Raw genomic sequence first — 18,337 nt, 5'->3', positions numbered from 1 at the left:
TGCTTAGTATGATAATCTCTAGCTGCATTCAGGCTGCTGCAAATGGCATTATGTTTTCTTGTTGTTGGCTGAATGGTATTCCATTGTGTGTGTGTGTGTGTGTGTGTGTGTGACATCTTCTTTACTCATTCATCTGTTGGTAGACATTATGTTCTTTGATAGATTTTAAATACCAGATGTGAACCCTAAATAAAAAGAATACCGCAGTACTTTCATTTTCTTATGCATTTCAGTTTTAACATTAAAGTATAAAAGAAATGTGAATTCATTCTCTTGGATAATAATGTAATTTTATTGTGTGTAGACATTCCCATACCAAATATTAGTTTTTCCACATGAAATGTTAAGATTTAAAATGATAAAAGTTATTGTTGTTAAGGAAACACACTGGGCAATAGAAAAAGCTGAAGAGAGTTTTTGCCTGAAACTGGAAAAGAGAACAGTTTGGGGAAACAAAGATATGAAAAAAGTACCATACGTTGCTAAGACTGAAAAAAAAAAGAACCAAAACAAAACAAAAACACCAGCTTTAAGGACCGGAGATGATGACACGGGATGAATATGGGGGCGTGAGGGCCAGGCAATTGTCTCAGAAGGGAGGGTGGGATTTCCTGTGATGTTTAGGGTATTTTGCTCGACAATAATAATCTGAATTTTCTTTTGTCACTATAGCTCTTTATTTTTCCTGCTGTCTATAATTTGACTATGCAGCATAATATCTTTTTATTTAGCACAAAGTCCATTTGGATTAGAGAATGGAAAGGTTCTAATTTTGTCCCTGGCCAGCAGAGTCATACCTCAGTACACAGTGGGAAACAATTAGAAGCCCTATGCAGAATGCATACATTCCAAGTTAGTTTTTAATTAAAAATTTTTTTTTATTATCCTATTTTGGTTTCCTCATTGAGTAGACACCTAGAGGAAAAGTAAGTATGTAAGTTTCCTGGTTTGCAAATTGGAATTTAGGCCCACAGGAAAGAGAGTTAAAGCACTCCAAAGGCGCACTTAAAATCACCAGATGAAACAAGCCGCAGAGGAGCCTCCTCCCCTTGGCTGAGTTGAAACACATGTAACGCTGGAGTGGCCGTCCTCACAGACTCCTGTGCAGGATCCACTCATTTCCTGGGGTTTCTGGACTTTTTATGCTTCAGTTCAGCTCTCTTCCTGCAGCACTTGAGATAGGCCTTTGTGACAATTTACCTGTCACTTCAGGTGAGGAGCACAGTAAAGGAGGCAAAGACCTTGCTGCTTACTAGAAACCCAAAAAGAGAAAAATAATCTTAGATTTGCTTTAGTGTTCTAATTGGTAAATATGACGATCTTTTATGCTGAAGCCAAGATCTCAAATACTCTAACATGAGATGTTAAAAGTCATAATATACATTAGGCCATTTCAGCTAAAACTCATTTTTTGGTACTCTCTGACTGGACATCAGACAACAAAGACTAAACCAATTACAGGTGGTGGAAAGTTGGAAATCATGAGGCCTGAAATACAAAGATACATGCATTAATTACTGAGGTATAGTCCCCTGGCCCAGAGGTATGCAGGCAAAGAGGTCACACTTTACTGGGAGACAAGAGAGTTAAAGTGGATGCAAGGCTCTGAGAAAATATCTATCAGAGGGATGTGATGATTCATTTATCAGTCGAGAAATCCCAAGTACAAAACTTTGAGATATAAGAAGGATCAAAGTAGATAATGTATATGATTCAATTAAAAAATTCTTAGCCCTCTTACATTATATTATCTAGATTATAATCGTAAAAAAATCAAATTGCATTCATATGAAACTTTTATAAAAAGAAATCACATCCATTTTTATGAAAGTTTATAGTACAATTATTTTCTAACACATCTTTTCTTAGGTCACAGTATTTAGAATTCCATTTACATCTGTATAATTTTTCAAATTAAAAAACAAAAGGAAGTTAATAGAAATCTACATTTTCATTTGCAAAACTCCCTTCAGTTTCCAGCCAGTAACACGTGGTGATGTTGGCTTGTCCTCCAAACATGGACGGATCCCAAAGAGCCCCAGTTCACGGAGCAGGCAGGCCTCGGCTCATTAGAAACGCTTTTTGGTTTGGCTCACGTGTCAAGAAATTTTGGAGCATGTCCATGCCGTCCAGAGATCCCCCAGGTTTCAGGATCAGCTTTCTGTATTTCATTCCAACCTAATAAAATAAAGCATGCCTAATAATTCATGGTTATAGCAATTTTCCAAATCTCTAGATGCAAAAGAGAGGGGAAAAAAAAAAGGGACTTTAGCTTTATTCTGGACGTTCTCCTTCCCCTAGACTACAGCTTTGTAGTATTTATTTACTTTGGTAGCTAAGAGATCTGGGGCTTAGACCTCCGGTCTTCCACATTTCCCTTTATTACTGTCTTGTCTCCTTAGATCCTCAGCAGCATGCTGACAATATGAGCAAACAGACAAACAAATGAAAAATAGCCAAATGGAAGCTTGAACAGTCTTCTATTTGCTACCCCATCTAAAATGTGACTTCAAAAGGGTTAGCAAAACAGGAGTTCCATTAGGCTACAAACAGGGATTGTGTGCACCTGGGAACAGCGGCCCAGCTGCTGCTGTCAAAGCACTTTCTGCCATATCTTTATGAAGGGCTCATAAAAAAACTCTTCTTCCTTATGGGTGGGGGTAAGGCCACAAACCATGTCCCATGGTGGAAGGTAGACAGTTTTGTGGGCTCAACACGAGGAAGGAGGACCTTTGTAAATTTGCTGGGGACAAGGTCTAGAAGTTTAAAGCATACAACATTTCCTCTGCCTTTATTTGCACAAATACATAAGCAGATAAAGTGAAAGAAAACAACTGAAATTCAGAATCAGCATTATTCAATATTTTCACTTCCTTTTCACTGTCCTTTTGAAAGGCCAGACAATTCAATGAAGCTTAATTCTAAAGCTACCTATAAAATAGTTCAGGGTTAAGATGCAAATTTATATCCATTAAATCATTTGAACAGCTACTAATAGCTTCCCTGAGTACATAAATAGCTTGAGAATTTCCAGAAACAAAAGTAACCTCATTTTTGACTTATGACAATGATTCTGCTTGGTACAATCATCAGAGATGTCTAGTCAAACTGTTAAAGAAAATAAAATGTTGATGAAGGAAATCTACCAAGTTAGATACAAAACTACTTCAAGTCCTACAAGGGTCACACACAAAAACAACTTTTCAGGTTTTGATTATAAACAGAAATCATCTGAAACTTATTAATGATCTATAAGCACACAGCTAACCTCACAGATGAGTCTTAATCAGGAGTAAACAATTAGTGAAATGAAGTTACTTTCCATAAACTCCAGAGAGCACTGTCCAGTAGAAATATAATGTGAGCCACATGTATAACTTAAAATTTTCTAGAAATCATGTTTAAAAAGAGAAGAAAATAGGTAAAATTAATTTTAATATTTTATTTAAACCAGGAGGTCTATAATATTATCCTTTTAACATGTATCAATTATTGGGTATTTTTTGTGGTATGTCTTCAAAACCTAGTGTGTTTTTTTACATTTACAGCACATCTCAATTCTTCAATAGCTCTGGCCACATTTCAAGAGCTCAGTAGCTACCTGTGGCTACTCTACAGGTCTGAGGCCTAGAATATAAGAGATCAACCCATAGAGGGGCTTGTTGAACAATGTTCTAGTATGACATTGAAGAAGTGGTAGCAACCTTGTTGCCTTATTTACAGGTTTTGAATAAATTCTCTTAAAAAGGAGGGACATGCAATCACTAATAATGGACTTCCTGAAAACCCTGGTAGTGACAGTGTAGAGCTAGGTTTAATTTTCTTTAGAAAGAAAAAAAAAAGATGTGTCATTTCTTGTTTGTTCTGGAGTAATTAATTACTGTTTTAATAGTGATCTAGAACCTAAAACATGAGTATAACTAACTAAACCTTACCTAATCCACTGATTTAACACTGGTCAAATTTAGACACGTTGGGCAATGAAAGAAAGGGAAGGGGTAAGCTGTATTGGGCTCAAGATCTCTGATCTGCTACTTTTTAGAATAATAAAGTCTGTAATAAGAATAGCCATTATTCTTGTTTTAGATTCTAGATCACTATTAAAACAGTAATTAATTGCCGCGACCAACCAAGAAACAACATATCTTTTAAACTGTCATTACCAGCGTTTTCAGGAAGTCCATTATCAGTGATTACAGGCCCCTCCTTTTTAAGAAAATTTATTCAAAACCTGTAAATAAGGCAAGAAGGGTGCTACCACTTCTTCAGTATCATACTAGAACACTGTCTAACAAGCCCCTCTAAGGGTCATCTTATGTTCTAGGCCCCATACCTACAGAGTAGCCAACAACACAAGAGAACTCTACACATGAACATCACCAGATGGTTAGCACTGAAATCAGACTGATTATTATATTCTTTGTAGCCAGAGATAGAGAAGCTCTATACAGTCAGCTAAAACAAGACTGGGAGCTGACTGTGGCTCAGATCATGAACTCCTTATTGGAAAATTCAGATGTAAATTGAAGAACGTAGGGAAAACCACTAGGCCATTCAGGTATGACCTAAATCAAATCCCTTACGATTATACAGTGGAAGTGAAATAGATTCATGGGACTAGATCTGATAAACAGAGTGCCTGAAGAACTATGGATGGAGGTTCATAACACTGTACAAGAGGCAGTGATCAAAACCATCCCCAAGAAAAAGAAATGCAAAAAGGCAAAATGGGTGTCTGAGGAGGGCTTCCAAATAGCAGAGGAAAGAAGAGAAGCAAAAGGCAAAGGAAAAAAGGAAAGATATACCCATCTGAATGCAGAGCTCCAGAGAATAGCAAGGAGAGATAAGAGAGCCTTTTAAACTGAACGAGGCAAAGAAATAGAGGAAAACAATAGAATGGGAAAGACTAGAGATCTCTTCGAGAAAATAAAAGATACAAAGGGAACATTTCATGCAAATAAAGGACAGAAATGGTATGGACCTAACCGAAAGAGAAGATATTAACAAAATGTGGGAAAAATACCCAGAAGAACTATACAAAAAAGATCTTAACGAGCTGGATAACCATGATGGTGTGATCACACACCTAGAGCCAGCCTCCTGGTGTGAGGTCAAGTGGGCCTTGGAAGCATCAGGACAAAGCTAGTGGAGGTGATGCAATTCCAGCTGAGCTAATTCAAACCCTAAAAGACAACAACGTTAAACTACTGCACTCAATATGCCAGCAAATTGGGAAAACTCAGCAGTTGCCACAAGACTGGAAAAGGTCAGTTTTCATTGCCCCAAACAAGGGCAATGCCAAAGAATCTTTAAACTACCACAAGTGCATTCATTTCACATGCTAGCAAAGTAATGCTCAAAATCCTTCAAGCTAGGCATCAAAAGTATGTGAACCAAAAGTATGTGAACTTTCAGATGTACAAGTTGGATTTAGAAAAGGCAGAGGAACCAGAGATCAAATTGCCAACATCCGTTGGATCAAGGAAAAGCTAGAGAATTCCAGAAAAACATCTACTTCTGCTTCATTGACTATGATAAAGCCTTTGACTGTGTAGATCACAACAAACTGTGTAAAATTCTTAAAGAGATAGGAATACCAGGCCACCTTACCTGCCTCCTGTGAAACCTGTATGCAGATCAAGAAGTAACACTTAGGACTGGACATGGAACAACAGACTGGTTCCAAATTGGGAAAGGAGTATGTCAAGCCTGTGTATTGTCACCCTGCTTATTTAACTTATATGCAGAGTACATCATGCGAAATGCTGGGCTGGATGAAGCACAAGCTGGAATCAAGACTATTATATTATATTAATAACCTCAGATATGCAGATGACACCACCTTTATAGAAGAAAGCAAACAGGAATTAAAGAGCTTCTTGATGAAGGTGAAATAGGAGAGTGAAAAAACTCAACATTCAAAAAACAAGGATTATGGCATCCGATCCCATCACTTCATGGCAAATAGATGGGGAAACAATGCAAACAGTGACTATTTTCTTGGGCTCCAAAATCACGTCGGATGGTGACTGCAATCATGAAATTAAAAGATGTTTGCTCCTTGGAAGAAAAGAAATGATAAACCTACACAGTGTATTAAAAAGAAGAGACATTACTTTGCCTATAAATGTCCATATGGTCAAAGCTATGGTTTTTCCAATAGTCATGTATGGATGTGAGAGCTGAAAAATAAAAAAGGCTGAGCACCATAGAATTGATGCCTTTGAACTGTGGTACTAGAGAAGACTCCTGAGAGTCCCCTGGACAGCAAAGAGATCAAACCAATCAATCCTAAAGGAAATCAACCCTGAATATTCACTGGAAGGACTGATGATGAAGTTGAAGCTCCAGAACTTTGGCCACCTGATGCGAGGAACTGACTCACTGGAAAAGAACCAGATGCTGGGAAAGACTGAAGGCAGGAGGAGAAGGGAATGACAGAGGATGAGGTGGTTGGAGGGCATCATCAACTCAAAGGACATGAGTCTGAGCAAACTCTGGGAGATAGTGAAGGACAGGGAAGCCTGGTGTGCTGCAGTCCATGGGGTCACAAAACGCTGGACACAACTGAGCAACTGAACAGCAACAAATCAGTAGGCGGGGTGGTGTGGGGAAGGAAGGGCTGTTCTTCCTGGGTGAAGCAGTATAGGAACTTAGAAAATGTGAATTAAATTGATCTGAACATAAAAATAATTTACGCCATTTATTATGGAAATATTTTCAATACATACTAATAGATGAGACAAGAGTATAATCAACCCTCTTGAACCTATCATGCAGCCTCAATTATTAGTATTTACCTGCAGAAATTCTTAATGCTCAAGATCTGAGAGTCTTTTAAAAAGGCGTATTTAATTGCACAATTATAGGAAAAATAATGAAAATTTTAAAGTTGAAAAATCACCCAAATGTGGACATCTGCCAGAATATTCTCATTTTGCATCAAGAACTGTAACTGTGGACAGTGAGGAACAGTGAGGTTTAGAGGGGCTTCACGCTGCTGTGAAGAGCCGGTTCTCATCTCCCTTGCTGGTACTGTACAGCTGGGCAGTGTTTAGTCTCACAGTACATGGCTCAGAACAGCGGAGGTCCTCCCCTGCTTACAGCTCCACACAACTTGATTCAATTTCCTGAATTACAGAGCAATGGTCTCTTAATAGTTTCATTTCCTTGGCAATGAAGTTTGGAGAAGAGTTTAAGAGTCATTTTGGTAATAGGATCTTGCTTTTCTTAAAAAAAAAACAAAAACCAAAAAACAGTTAAGTGAATTTGTGTGTTTGGAAGGTACCGGTTTCCTGGGTGAGAGAATGCTGTCTGGGAGACAAATGCTACAGGTAGACAGAGTCTGTGGTGTGAGTGGTTCTCCTCTGTTTATATAATGGAGAAACCATAACTGTGAGCAAAGCAGGAAGAGAAGCCCTAAGACAACCACTAGAAACTTCCACTCTTGAAAAACCCTGCAGGAGGGTCTGTACAGAGTAAGCACTCCTGTTAGTCATCCGGGAAGGGAAAATCATCATCGGTCACCTCTGTGGTTTTTACTCCTGGAAGGTTAATATGTATCTTTTGGCAACTGTGTAAATCCTCTGTAACACTGATGGTTTCTTTCTTTTTTAAAAAATATGTTCAGATTTCTTTGTTTTTTGGCTGCTCCCCACAGCATGCAGGATCTTAGTTCCCCAAGCAGGGATCAAACCCGTGTTCCCTGCAGTAGAAGCACAGAGTCTTAACCACTGGACCACCAGGCAAGTCCTCAACACTGATGTTTTTTAAAGCAAGATCAGGAGTTTTGGAATCAGGCCCAGGTTAAAATCTTGGCTTCATCCTCAGCTATGTGGCCTTGAGCCTCAGTTCCCTTATTTGTAAGGTGGGAATATGCCTACCTCCCTCAGTATATGAGGAATCTGAGCAATGGTTTTAGCACCTTGCCTGCTCCCTAGAATCATTCCTGCTATATGGTGGTACTCAACAAACCTGAGTCATCATCTACGTCTCCTTTCCTTTTCTTTCTCATACTGTCCCTAAGTTCAGTTACTCATATATAGTCAGGGAAACAAATGCATTTCTGTTTCAGCATTTCCTTAAAATTAGTTCTGTCTCCTAATAAAGCTAGAAAAAAAGCACAAGAGACTTCATTTCTACTATTAGTATAAAATATTACACTAAGTATACTCGTATACCACAGTGTCTACTTAGTATATACCAGTATGCTAAGTGGGCTTCCCCCATGATGCAGAGGTAAAGAATCCGCCTGCCAACGCAGGAGACACAAGAGAGGGGTTTCAATCCCTGGGTCGGGAGGGCCCCTTGGAGTGGGAAATGGGAATTCATTCCAGTATTCTTACTCAAAAAATTCCATGGACAGAGGAGCCTGGTGGGCTAAAGTCCATGGGGTCGCAAAGAGTCAGACATGACTGAAAACACACACAGGAATACTAAGTAGGAGAGACAAGGCACTTACTTTATGCAACAATCGTGTGTTAGCTGCTCAACCATGTCTGACTCTTTGTGACCCCATGGACTGTAGCCTGCCAGGCTCTTCTGTCCTCGGGATTCTCCAGGCAAGAATACTGGAGTGGGTAGCCATTCCCTTCTCCAGGAGATCTTCCTGACCCAGGGATGGAACCCGGGTCTCCTGCATTGTAGGCAGATTCTTTACCATCTGAGCCACCAAGGGAAGCCCTTGTGTGTGTTAGCCGCTCAGGCGTGTCTGACTCTCTGTGACCCCATGGACTGCAGCCCGCCAGGCTCCTCTGCCTGTGGGCTTCTCCAGGCAAGAATACTGCAGTGGGTGGCCAGGCCCACCTCCCTTTCTTTGAGCGCTCATAACTATCTGAGTGAAGGAGCCCATCGTCTACGAGAACACATGAATGGGAAGCAGTCTGGGTCTCCTGCCACCTCTGGCTTCTCTGCAGGGGCACACGCAAGCTCCCCCGGCCTTCCAACCCTCCCTTCCTCCTGCTTCCTGTGACTGAGTCTAGGCAGTAGAGCCAGGTCTCCTTCCTGCTCTGAGGAGCAGGCATCAGGGCAGAGAGCATCTGCCCAAGGACAAGCCATGACAGCCAGGCACCTAACGGGCTCACCAGCCTGCTTTTACAGTGGATACTGAAACCTGTCCTTCCATAGCTCATCTGTACACTTCTTCCCCACAGCACTTCCTTTGTTTTCTATGAGTCAGGGTGGGGAGGTTGTGAGTGGGAGAAAGAATACCTTGGACAACAAACAGGAAGGAGGGAGAGGGTGAAAGACTGGTGTTGGTAGTCAGAACAGCGTTGGAATCGCCCCTTGACTCAAAGAGTTCATCTGGAAAACTTCAGCGAAGTTTCAATTTGTGAGGAGGGATGAGCAAATATTTATGGGAAGGGAGGAGATCTGGAGGAAAAAAGGGCAGCCTGACCAGTCCCACGTATTAGGGGAATAGATGAGAGGAAGCAGGTCGGGGAGCTGCCAGTTGGGTCCAGCAATGTAAGTATTTTGATGCAGAGGACGAACACCAAGATGAATAAAACAGTTCATATTACAAGAGCCTCATGATCCAGAAGGTGAGATAAAGAAATAGACAATTAGCAAGGCAGATTACTAGAGCTCTAACAGAAACACAAAGAAGGGCTGGAGGAACACAAAAAGGAAGAAAAACTGCTTCCAGCTGGTTGGAATTCAAGGCTTAGAAGGTCTGGCATTGTAAATATTCAAGAAGTAGGTTGGACATCAACCCAATTTCCTTCCTTTTTCCCTTAAATCAGGCAGAATTTAATGCTGTTAGAAAACGTTGAAGTGTAAGAAAAATTAGCTTTGGGGTGGTAGGTCAGAGAAGCTGAAACAGAATTTAATCCATTTACAAGGCCCATCAGGAGAGGAAATTTCATGTTCTCTCTTAGCAACACATTTAAGCAGAAATTGGGCCGAGGCCCTGGAATACTTAGCTTTATAATGCACTTTATCAGGTAATTTTTCTCTTTAGTTTTTTAGCTGCACCGCATGGCATGTGGGATCTCAGTTCCCTAATCAGGGACCAAACCTGTGCCCCCTGCAGTGGAAGCATGGAGTCTTAACCACTGGACCACCAGGAAAGTCCCTGTGATGTAATTCTTCTTCCTGTTTAGCCAAGATCCTTTATATGTTTCTCTGTCCATTATTGCATGTACGATCTAGGTACTCTCTTACGGCACTGTGGACAGTCATACTTCATTCTCTTTGACTTTCTCAGTATTCCTTTACACATGTGATACTTGGTTGTGATCTTCTTCACTACTGGAAAAAAACAAAGCTTAGCAATTACTCTAAATGCAGAAGAGGAGGAACATAATTCTAGCTTAACAATATAATTGCCTTTGAATCTGCATGTCTATTACTTTTTAGGAAATTTTCCCACAATGAAGTTGCATTATGAAAAGAAATGGCCCTTGTTAAAATGCCCTCATTCTTTCAACCCTACGATTAGCTGCTGGATTTTGAAACCACGTTTCAGAGCCTTAAAGGGTTGCTGAAAGAGCTCCTACAGTTTGCTGGGAAACTGTTACTCCCAAGTAGCTCCCTTCCATAGCTATTTAAGAGATGAGTTGAAAAACTAAAAGCTAAAGATATTTAAGAGATGAGTTGAAAAAGTAAACGTTAAAGATACTATTATATTTAACAAACTATACAGTTAAGATGAAGATCATAGAAAATTAGAGATAAAACCAGAGGTAGCAAACTTTCAGGCTATTTCAAGTAAGCAGCCAGTTCTAAACCTTTGATAGAGGCTATCAAACAGCTGTACTATAAAATATTTTGTTGCTAACACGTAGCGCACAGAAGACTGTAGGCTTATATTCGACCCCTCCTACTACTGTTTTCCCAGTGAGTTGCACACTTTCTGCGGGTCTGCTTATTGAGATCTAAAATGGTTCTCAGACCCCAGGCTTTGCAGGATGGTAAGAGGTTACAGAGGGGAGGCCTGGAGATGTTCTGTTGATACTAATGACCATAAACAATAACATCAACCATACATGATCTTTCAGCCACCAGCCTCTCTAGAGCTTGGGGACTAAGAAAAGCAGGTACCAACTCCTTGAAGGGCCACGCTGCTATTTTCTCAAAATGCTCCAAATATATGTACTGGGGAGGGTGAGGGGTTTTGAGACAACAAGACCGCATGATATATTGTGCCTGCTCTGATTCCCACAGCTTCAGATCAAATTCATTACTTCTTCCTACCACAACAATTCTTTCCCTTCATCACGACATAGTCGTAATAGTGACAGAAGTTTCTGTAGAACAGGATTGTTATTCCAAAGTGTGAGTTTTTAAATAAATGGATGTTTGAACTGGAGAGTGTGAGGGTGGGTGCAGTGGATTCTTCTTGGCCTCTGGAGCCGGACTCACTGTGGCTGTGACAGCAGAAGAGCAGGAAACAACACGACGTTCCAGAGCATTTAACAGGAAGGGGAAAAGAAGGGATTAAAGCCAACTTCCTGGCATAAGACGAGAAATAATACATTGCACAGCTGAATCTAGAATTTCAGTCAAACTTAAAACAGGTTTTGACACCACAAGGCAACTCCAGGTTGTACGGAATCTTGCTTCCTCCACGTTCAACCCTGCCCTTTTGTCCGAATTAAGAGCAGTCTGGCTGCCTGCCAAGCAGTGAAGCCTGAGAAGAAAGGAGGCACACAGAAGCATGATGGCAGGGATCCCTCCTGCCGGAACTGCAAGTTCCTCGGGATCCACTGGAATCAGTACTTTGGCTGTTACTGTGACAGCTGGAAGAGGAGAGGAGGCAGTGGAGGCTCCCGAAGGTGTGGTCAAGTGAGTGGAGTAGAGGAGATGAAAGAGGCGATGTAGTACTTGTGCCAAGAAGCCTTGCCGATGACTTAAGAGCCGGTGGAGGTCACAATTATACTCTTACATACCTGGACCTTGTGTCTCTTTAAACACGGTTTTCTGATTTCTACAATAACCCATGCTCTATGTAAAAATAAGGAAAAGCTCTATAAAAAGTACAGGAAAATACCGAACAATCATAAATTTATCAAAGATAATAACTGACAATACTGTGATGTACTTTTTTCTAAATGCATATTTTAAAATCAGAATTCACATTCTATGGTATAAAATATTTTATAACCTGATTTTGTCATTCTGTAAGATAATTATATTAAACATTCCAGACACAAGAAAAAGCTTATTGAAACCGTATACCCCATGCCCAAGTTCACTCTTCTGTTCAGAGGATGGAAAGATCACTTCTGGTTTCAGTGATCTGGAAGACTTCATAAACGAGTGGTCATTTGAATAGGGCCTTTATGAACGGCAGAGTTCTGGAGAGGCACAGACAAGGAAGGCATAGATTTTAGGTGGAAGAAGCAGAATGAATAAATTTGTGAAAGAGCAAAGACCCAAGGGAACACAGAAATCTGGCTGCCAGGCTGAGAGTTCTGGGAAGTACAGACGGGATCTCTTTGCTTAGCTAAGGGCTGTGACAAAGACAGGAATACCAAGAAGTAGGACTAAAACAAGACAAAAGGTAGATGAGGGCCTTTGAGAGTTGGAGACTGGATCATCAGTGGTTACTCTGGAGGGGAGGGTAACAACTTCCCAATTCAGTTGGTGGAGGCAAAAGCCAGGAAGCAGAGGTGTGCAGAAACTGTTTCTTACACCAGGATAGTAGGCTGTGAAAGGAAGAACCACTGAGTGGTAGCGCTGAGATTAGCAGTCAGTGGTACGTCTTTTTCCTGAGATGGTGAACCAGTGAGTCTTAGTATTACAGACCCGTCTTGTGAGACGGGAGGGAAGAAGTTAAATATTGAAGATGAAGGTACTCACTTTCAGTGCTCTTAATGTCCTTAGTAGAGAGGACAGAGCATCTGCTGAGAGGGAGACAGGTGGTGGGGACAGCAATTAGGGAAGTGAGCAGGACCGTGGAGTCACGCTGGGGGTCCAGACAGCTGGACTCTGCAGCGGGGCCTCAAATGGAGCCTCAGGATATTCCACAGAAGGAGAATCTGAACCCCGAGGGTACCATCTCTAAATGAGATGGTAGAGGAATCCAGGGCTGGATACTGGCTGAAGGTCACGCAGAAGTCAGGGTATTTATGAGACCAAGCCAGTGGTTGATCGTTCTTTAAGTGGGGTTGCCAGGGGATGGAAGGAGACTTGCAGGGACCTAATAGCCTGGGTAGGATGGATGGAAGAATGAAGGGATTGGAAAGGCTAGGGAATAGAATGTAGGTACTCTGGAGGTGGTGTTTGGGGGGTGAAGGCTGGCGAGAAGGGATGGAGGTCTATATCACATCCGTTATTTCAGTGCTCATGTGTAAGGTAGTATGCAATCCCGAAACACAAAGTTTTGAGAATAAGTCGGTTGAAATACACACAGAGAATCTGATGTTGACACTTTGTTCTTCTAATTTCTGCATCAGACTGAAAAACACACTGGAAAATCATCAGCCCTGGAAATAACCTGACAGCTGAGTCTTCAACAAGAATGGAGACAGAGGGACTGTAACTCAGGAAGGTTTGGCTGGCAGCCACCTGGCAGTCAAGTGGCTGCACACGGAAAGGAACGGCTCAGGTTAATGAAGCAGCTTAAAGTACTCAAAGGCATTTAGGTTACAAACTCTGTGTTGTAGGTGGCGTGTACCAATCCCAGAAAAAAGGGTGACTTCCACAGAAAACGTATAATGAAAGTAGGTAGGGTGTATCAAAACGTAGGCAGATCATTTATATCAGGAAGGAGTTTACCTTTCTTTCCCAACCTATAAAACGAAAACACCGTACCCGCTCATGTCAAAACTAGCAGCTGTAAATGTGCAGATGCATAAACAAAGCTTTGAATTTTAATTATGCAATATAATGGAATGCTAGTAAGCAAGAAAATGCAGTAGGCTTGTTTTTTTTCAAACTTACAGAATTAATCACCTATACAAAGCAAATGTATGATGTATGATGATGTGAGAAGATGCTAGACTTTTAAAGTTAAAAGTTGTTACTAGATCTCTTACTCTCAAAATCTAGGTGTAAAAAATATTTTACACTAGGAGTTAAGGGGGACAGGGCAAGTATAGAAGTAAAAAAAGGGGGAAAACAAAAAAACCAGTACAATACCTCAGGATTCATTATTCCTTCTTTTTTAAAACAGCTGTAAAACATGTCCATGGAAAACACTTCACTCCAAAGATATCCATAATATTGGCCATCATACCCCCCAGCCAAATGTCCAAAAGTTGCTGGCATGTTTGTGCCTTTAAAAAAAGATACATTTCAAACAATGTGATGTCAGATGTTATATATCAGTTTCTCAGCTAGCTAAGGCTTCCCTATGGGGAGTCCAGCTGTGGGAGGAGGTCCTTGCCTCTAGTCACCTCTAGCACTCCCTGGGTTTATGGGTGTTCTTGGCCAAGATGTTTACAAACTTCTCTCCTATGACAGCTCCACCTCAGAGCTGGTTTCGGCCCTACACTCTGGAATGCCTAACAATAGTTTCAGAGGCTTCGTCCACACCCAACAGACAACTCAGTCCTTTCTTGTCCCTTAGACACATATGTGTCTTACAAATATTCTAATAATATTGAGCCTTCTCTTTGTCACACGCATTTATATCTAAAATGGGTCAGAATGGTACTTGATGTTCATAATTACTGAAAAAGAACTCTTTACCTGAAGAGCTAAAAAAAGGTCTTACCAATTCAATCTTCCTCCAGGGCTACTTTACAGAAAGGATTCTGTCAGAGGCCTGAGGCCCAAAGTGGCTGTTCAGTGTACTAGACCATAAAAGGAAGTGAGGGGCCTGGGCCTTAATTATCACTAGAAATGTGACTGCCTCAATTAGTCAACGGTTTCTTTGATCGAAAAAGTTCTTTCCAGCTATGTTTACATGCACAGCTACATGTTTGCTTGAAATAAATAAATATAAATGTAATGCGTATGTCTGACCATCTCCCACCCACTCACACGCGTCTCATAAATCATAGCAGATTAGAAAGTCAAACTGCCTGAACTGACCTCGGAAGCAGGATCAGACACAAGGTAGAAGTTTGTGCCTTTCTCTAAAATGTCCCTCCTGCCAGTGTCTGACTGAAATCCTACGGAAGTCTCAGGGCATACAGGGAGGGCGGGCACGGCCATGTTGCCAAACTGAATGGCTTTCTCTGCTCTGGGTGGAGGCCAATTGCTCACGCCTGATTACACTAAAATGCTGCAGAGCTGGAGCCGCCTTCCCTTCAAGCACATTTGGATAGGATAACTCATAAGGACAAAAGTATGCTTATCTGAAAGTCATGGCCTGGTTTCAGAAATCAGAAATAAATTATATTAGCTAATCTGCCTGACACCCCCTGCCTCCTCTAGCGTGTTAAGTATACCCTGTGCTTCCCAGGAAGAAGGAACCAGCAATAAGTATATTGACATACCTGGAGTAGCTGCAACACCTAAAATTTCTGTGCAGTATTTGGCATATTCACTTGCAGCATCCAGCGCAGTGTTGGTGTGGAGAGACTGATCAACTTTGCTCAAAACAATCTGGCGTAAGGTCAGGAGACCTAATAACATAAGAATGTTTGGGCATGTTGGGGAGAAGAGAGAACTACATGTTCTAATATCACAAGATCAGAGATTTCATAAACGGATTCTAACAGTATTCATTACAAGGTCGGAGCAAGACACCTCATTCTATTTAAGATTTAAAAGGAGATGCATCTTTTTTTCTTGGATATAATTCCAGTGTTCGGTATCCCAACATGCTTAGTGGCCTTCCCCCCTCATGTTAACACTCTGGGGTGCTATCATTACAAAAGAGGAAATAAGTTCTATAGAAGAAGATGCCAGCAGGCCCCTCGCCTTCTGGGATGGCCTACACTCTGTCTGTGGAGCGTGTTTTTCTCACGGCTTTTCTCACTTTCTGACATGACCCCAGGCCGCGGAGCCACTCTTGCTTTTTGAAACGGTCCACATTCTGTTTATGGAAACTGTATTTCTCTAAATAAATCCACTTCTTACCTAAAAAAGATGCCACCAATTCCCCATGAAGCAATTCTGATTTGTTTTCTAAAATGGTAAGTCATACCTGTGTTGACCAGTCTAGAAGCAACAAGCTTTTCAAGCAGATCATCTGTAATAGGGCTTCCATGTTTATAATGCTTAGACAGTCTTCGGAGGGAATCCGCGTCCCACACCCAGTTTTCAAGCATTTGTGATGGCACCTCTACGAAGTCAGTTTCCACGTTTGTTCCACTAAATCGTGCAAAGTCAGTCTAGAAAGTAAACATAATCTTTTTTAAAAAGCAGTGAATGAAAACTACATATATGATAACTTATAATCGACTCACTAAAATTTAAGTCAGAATCAAGAGTCAACTGTCTCTTTGAATGAAGGTTAAGATTACTTCAAATTTAAATGAAAGTGAAACAAGTAGCCAAGCAGCCTGAAAAATAGTCCCCGAATATCTACATCAAAATAATATTTCATTCTTCTGAATCACAGACACACTTGAAATAATCATCAGGAAATCATAACTGAAAAAAATTAGTTTAAGTTAAAAGAAACCTTAAGCTTTGAAAGTAAACATGTTTTAAAAGAATTTCCCAGGAACGTCCCTGGTGGTCCAGTGATTTAGGACTCAATGCTTTTACTACCAAGGGCGAAGGTTTAATCTTTGGTTGGGGAAACTAAGATTACGCAACCCAAGCAGTGTGGCCAGAAAAAAAAGTTTCCCATTAAAATTGAAGAGATTCATAATCTAAGACAATCTCTCCCTAGTTCCCCTTGCTATTTGCATACTTTTGTTTACTCAGAACATGCCTTTCTGGAGTATTTATCAATCTATTACTTAACTACTCAAGTTTTCATCAAAATCAGTTAAAGAGTTAAATTAAAACAGTATAGACTGATATCCCTTTCAGGTGTATGATGTTTTGTGCTTTAAGCTTTAAATAAGTGTTTCTAAAGCAACCATACTGTAGAAAGCCTGAGCTGTAGCTCTCAGACTGGGTAGAAGATGTTAACTTAAAACAAGAAGCCGCTACAGTAGGAGTTAGCATTGTATGAGTTGGTAAGTGAGGTGAGTTTAATGCAGCTATAAGAAAAGAGAAACAAAGGATACACTCAGAAGTTAAAGAACCCCTTGTAAAAATAAAGGACTTATTCTGAGTTAAGCATTAAAAAAAAAGTTTTCTTTAAAAAAAGGAAAGTTTAGTAAACTGCTGAATCATATGTCAGGAAAGCTCTTAACCAGAAAGATGGGAATTCACTAGACAGGCTGGTGTTTTTCAGCCTTCACATCATCCAGAGAACTCACGTAAAATTGCTATTGGCAGAGGAATACTTAGCATCTACCCAACTGGGTCAGCTGCAGAATGGGGGTGATTCTGTTACCTTCCCCTGAACCTCTGTCTTGCTTCCCTCTTCAGATGCTTCACATGCTAGTCTTCTCTCCCTGACTGCATCATCCCCAGGGCTCTAAATGGGAGGAAGGGAGAGGACGGGGCGTCACCAGTGGAGGAGGCAGCAGATGGGCCATTCTGCTTCTGGCCCAGGGCAGAGGCACAGACGTCAATGCCATCTCATATTCGGCCTCCCTCTCTTTATGCAAAAAAATGTTTTGCTTGACTTCCTATTACAACTGTGCTGATTCTAGATATGAAGGGCTGCAAATACTGACGGGCCAAGGGAAACTAAATTCACTAGGCAATGGAATTGGGTAACCTCTGTTTGAGGACATTCCAGTAAAAAATTCTTACAGGGACAAAGTCAAGGGCTCCAGAAAAACTGAATATTTTTGCCTCTTTCTTGTATATAATCTTCTAAAAATAACTACAGCCTACACTATAGAGAAAATAATTGTACACAATAATGATAATAGCCAACATCTATTGAGACTTTACTATGTTAGGTGTTTTGCTAGGCTTTTTCATGGATTATCTGATTTAAATTCCAAAACAATTGTATAATAATCACAATCTCCATTTATGAGATGAGGAAATTGAGGCATACTGAAATTAATGGTAAAACCTGTCAGAACCCCAACTTTAATTACAGATACTATAATACCTCTCTCTCTTACAGAAAAAAAAAAAGTTAAATTATGATTTTACAAAATGGTGAAATCATTTTGGATCTAGTTTTTTTATATCAAACTTGCCTTTATGTGAAGAGTGAAAGTGAAGTGTCAGTGTACTTGCTTAAAAACCTGATTTCCTCTAAGTCCTGGAAGATTTTTTAAAGAAACATGACATTGAAGTGTAAAGGCCAGCCTTTTTAACCATCTATCCTGGATTTGGGATTCTGTAATATTAACCACATAACTTTCTAAAGATGGTATCTATACCTGCAAAATTAGTACTAACAGAAAATAAGGACAAA

General features: G+C 40.6%; 1 protein-coding gene across 1 annotated transcript in view; it reads right to left on the bottom strand.

Moving 5' to 3' along the window:
- Positions 1–268: 268 nt before the first annotated feature.
- The window catches only part of NLN (neurolysin), a 95,716-nt gene continuing 77,647 nt past the window's right edge, over positions 269–18,337 (bottom strand). Inside the window, exons 10-13 of the mRNA XM_040262621.1 lie at positions 16,043–16,229; positions 15,390–15,518; positions 14,086–14,222; positions 269–2,178 (exon numbers count right to left, since the gene is read on the bottom strand). Coding sequence (XP_040118555.1) covers positions 2,044–2,178; positions 14,086–14,222; positions 15,390–15,518; positions 16,043–16,229 — 588 coding nt within the window. The 3' untranslated portion in view covers positions 269–2,043. The remainder of the gene's footprint in view (positions 2,179–14,085; positions 14,223–15,389; positions 15,519–16,042; positions 16,230–18,337) is intronic.

Source organism: Oryx dammah, unplaced genomic scaffold (assembly GCF_014754425.2).
Source record: "Oryx dammah isolate SB20612 unplaced genomic scaffold, SCBI_Odam_1.1 HiC_scaffold_20, whole genome shotgun sequence".
Lineage (NCBI taxonomy): Eukaryota > Metazoa > Chordata > Mammalia > Artiodactyla > Bovidae > Oryx > Oryx dammah.
The sequence above is the reverse complement of the archived record's forward strand: the minus strand, read 5'-3'. Positions and strand labels throughout refer to the sequence as shown.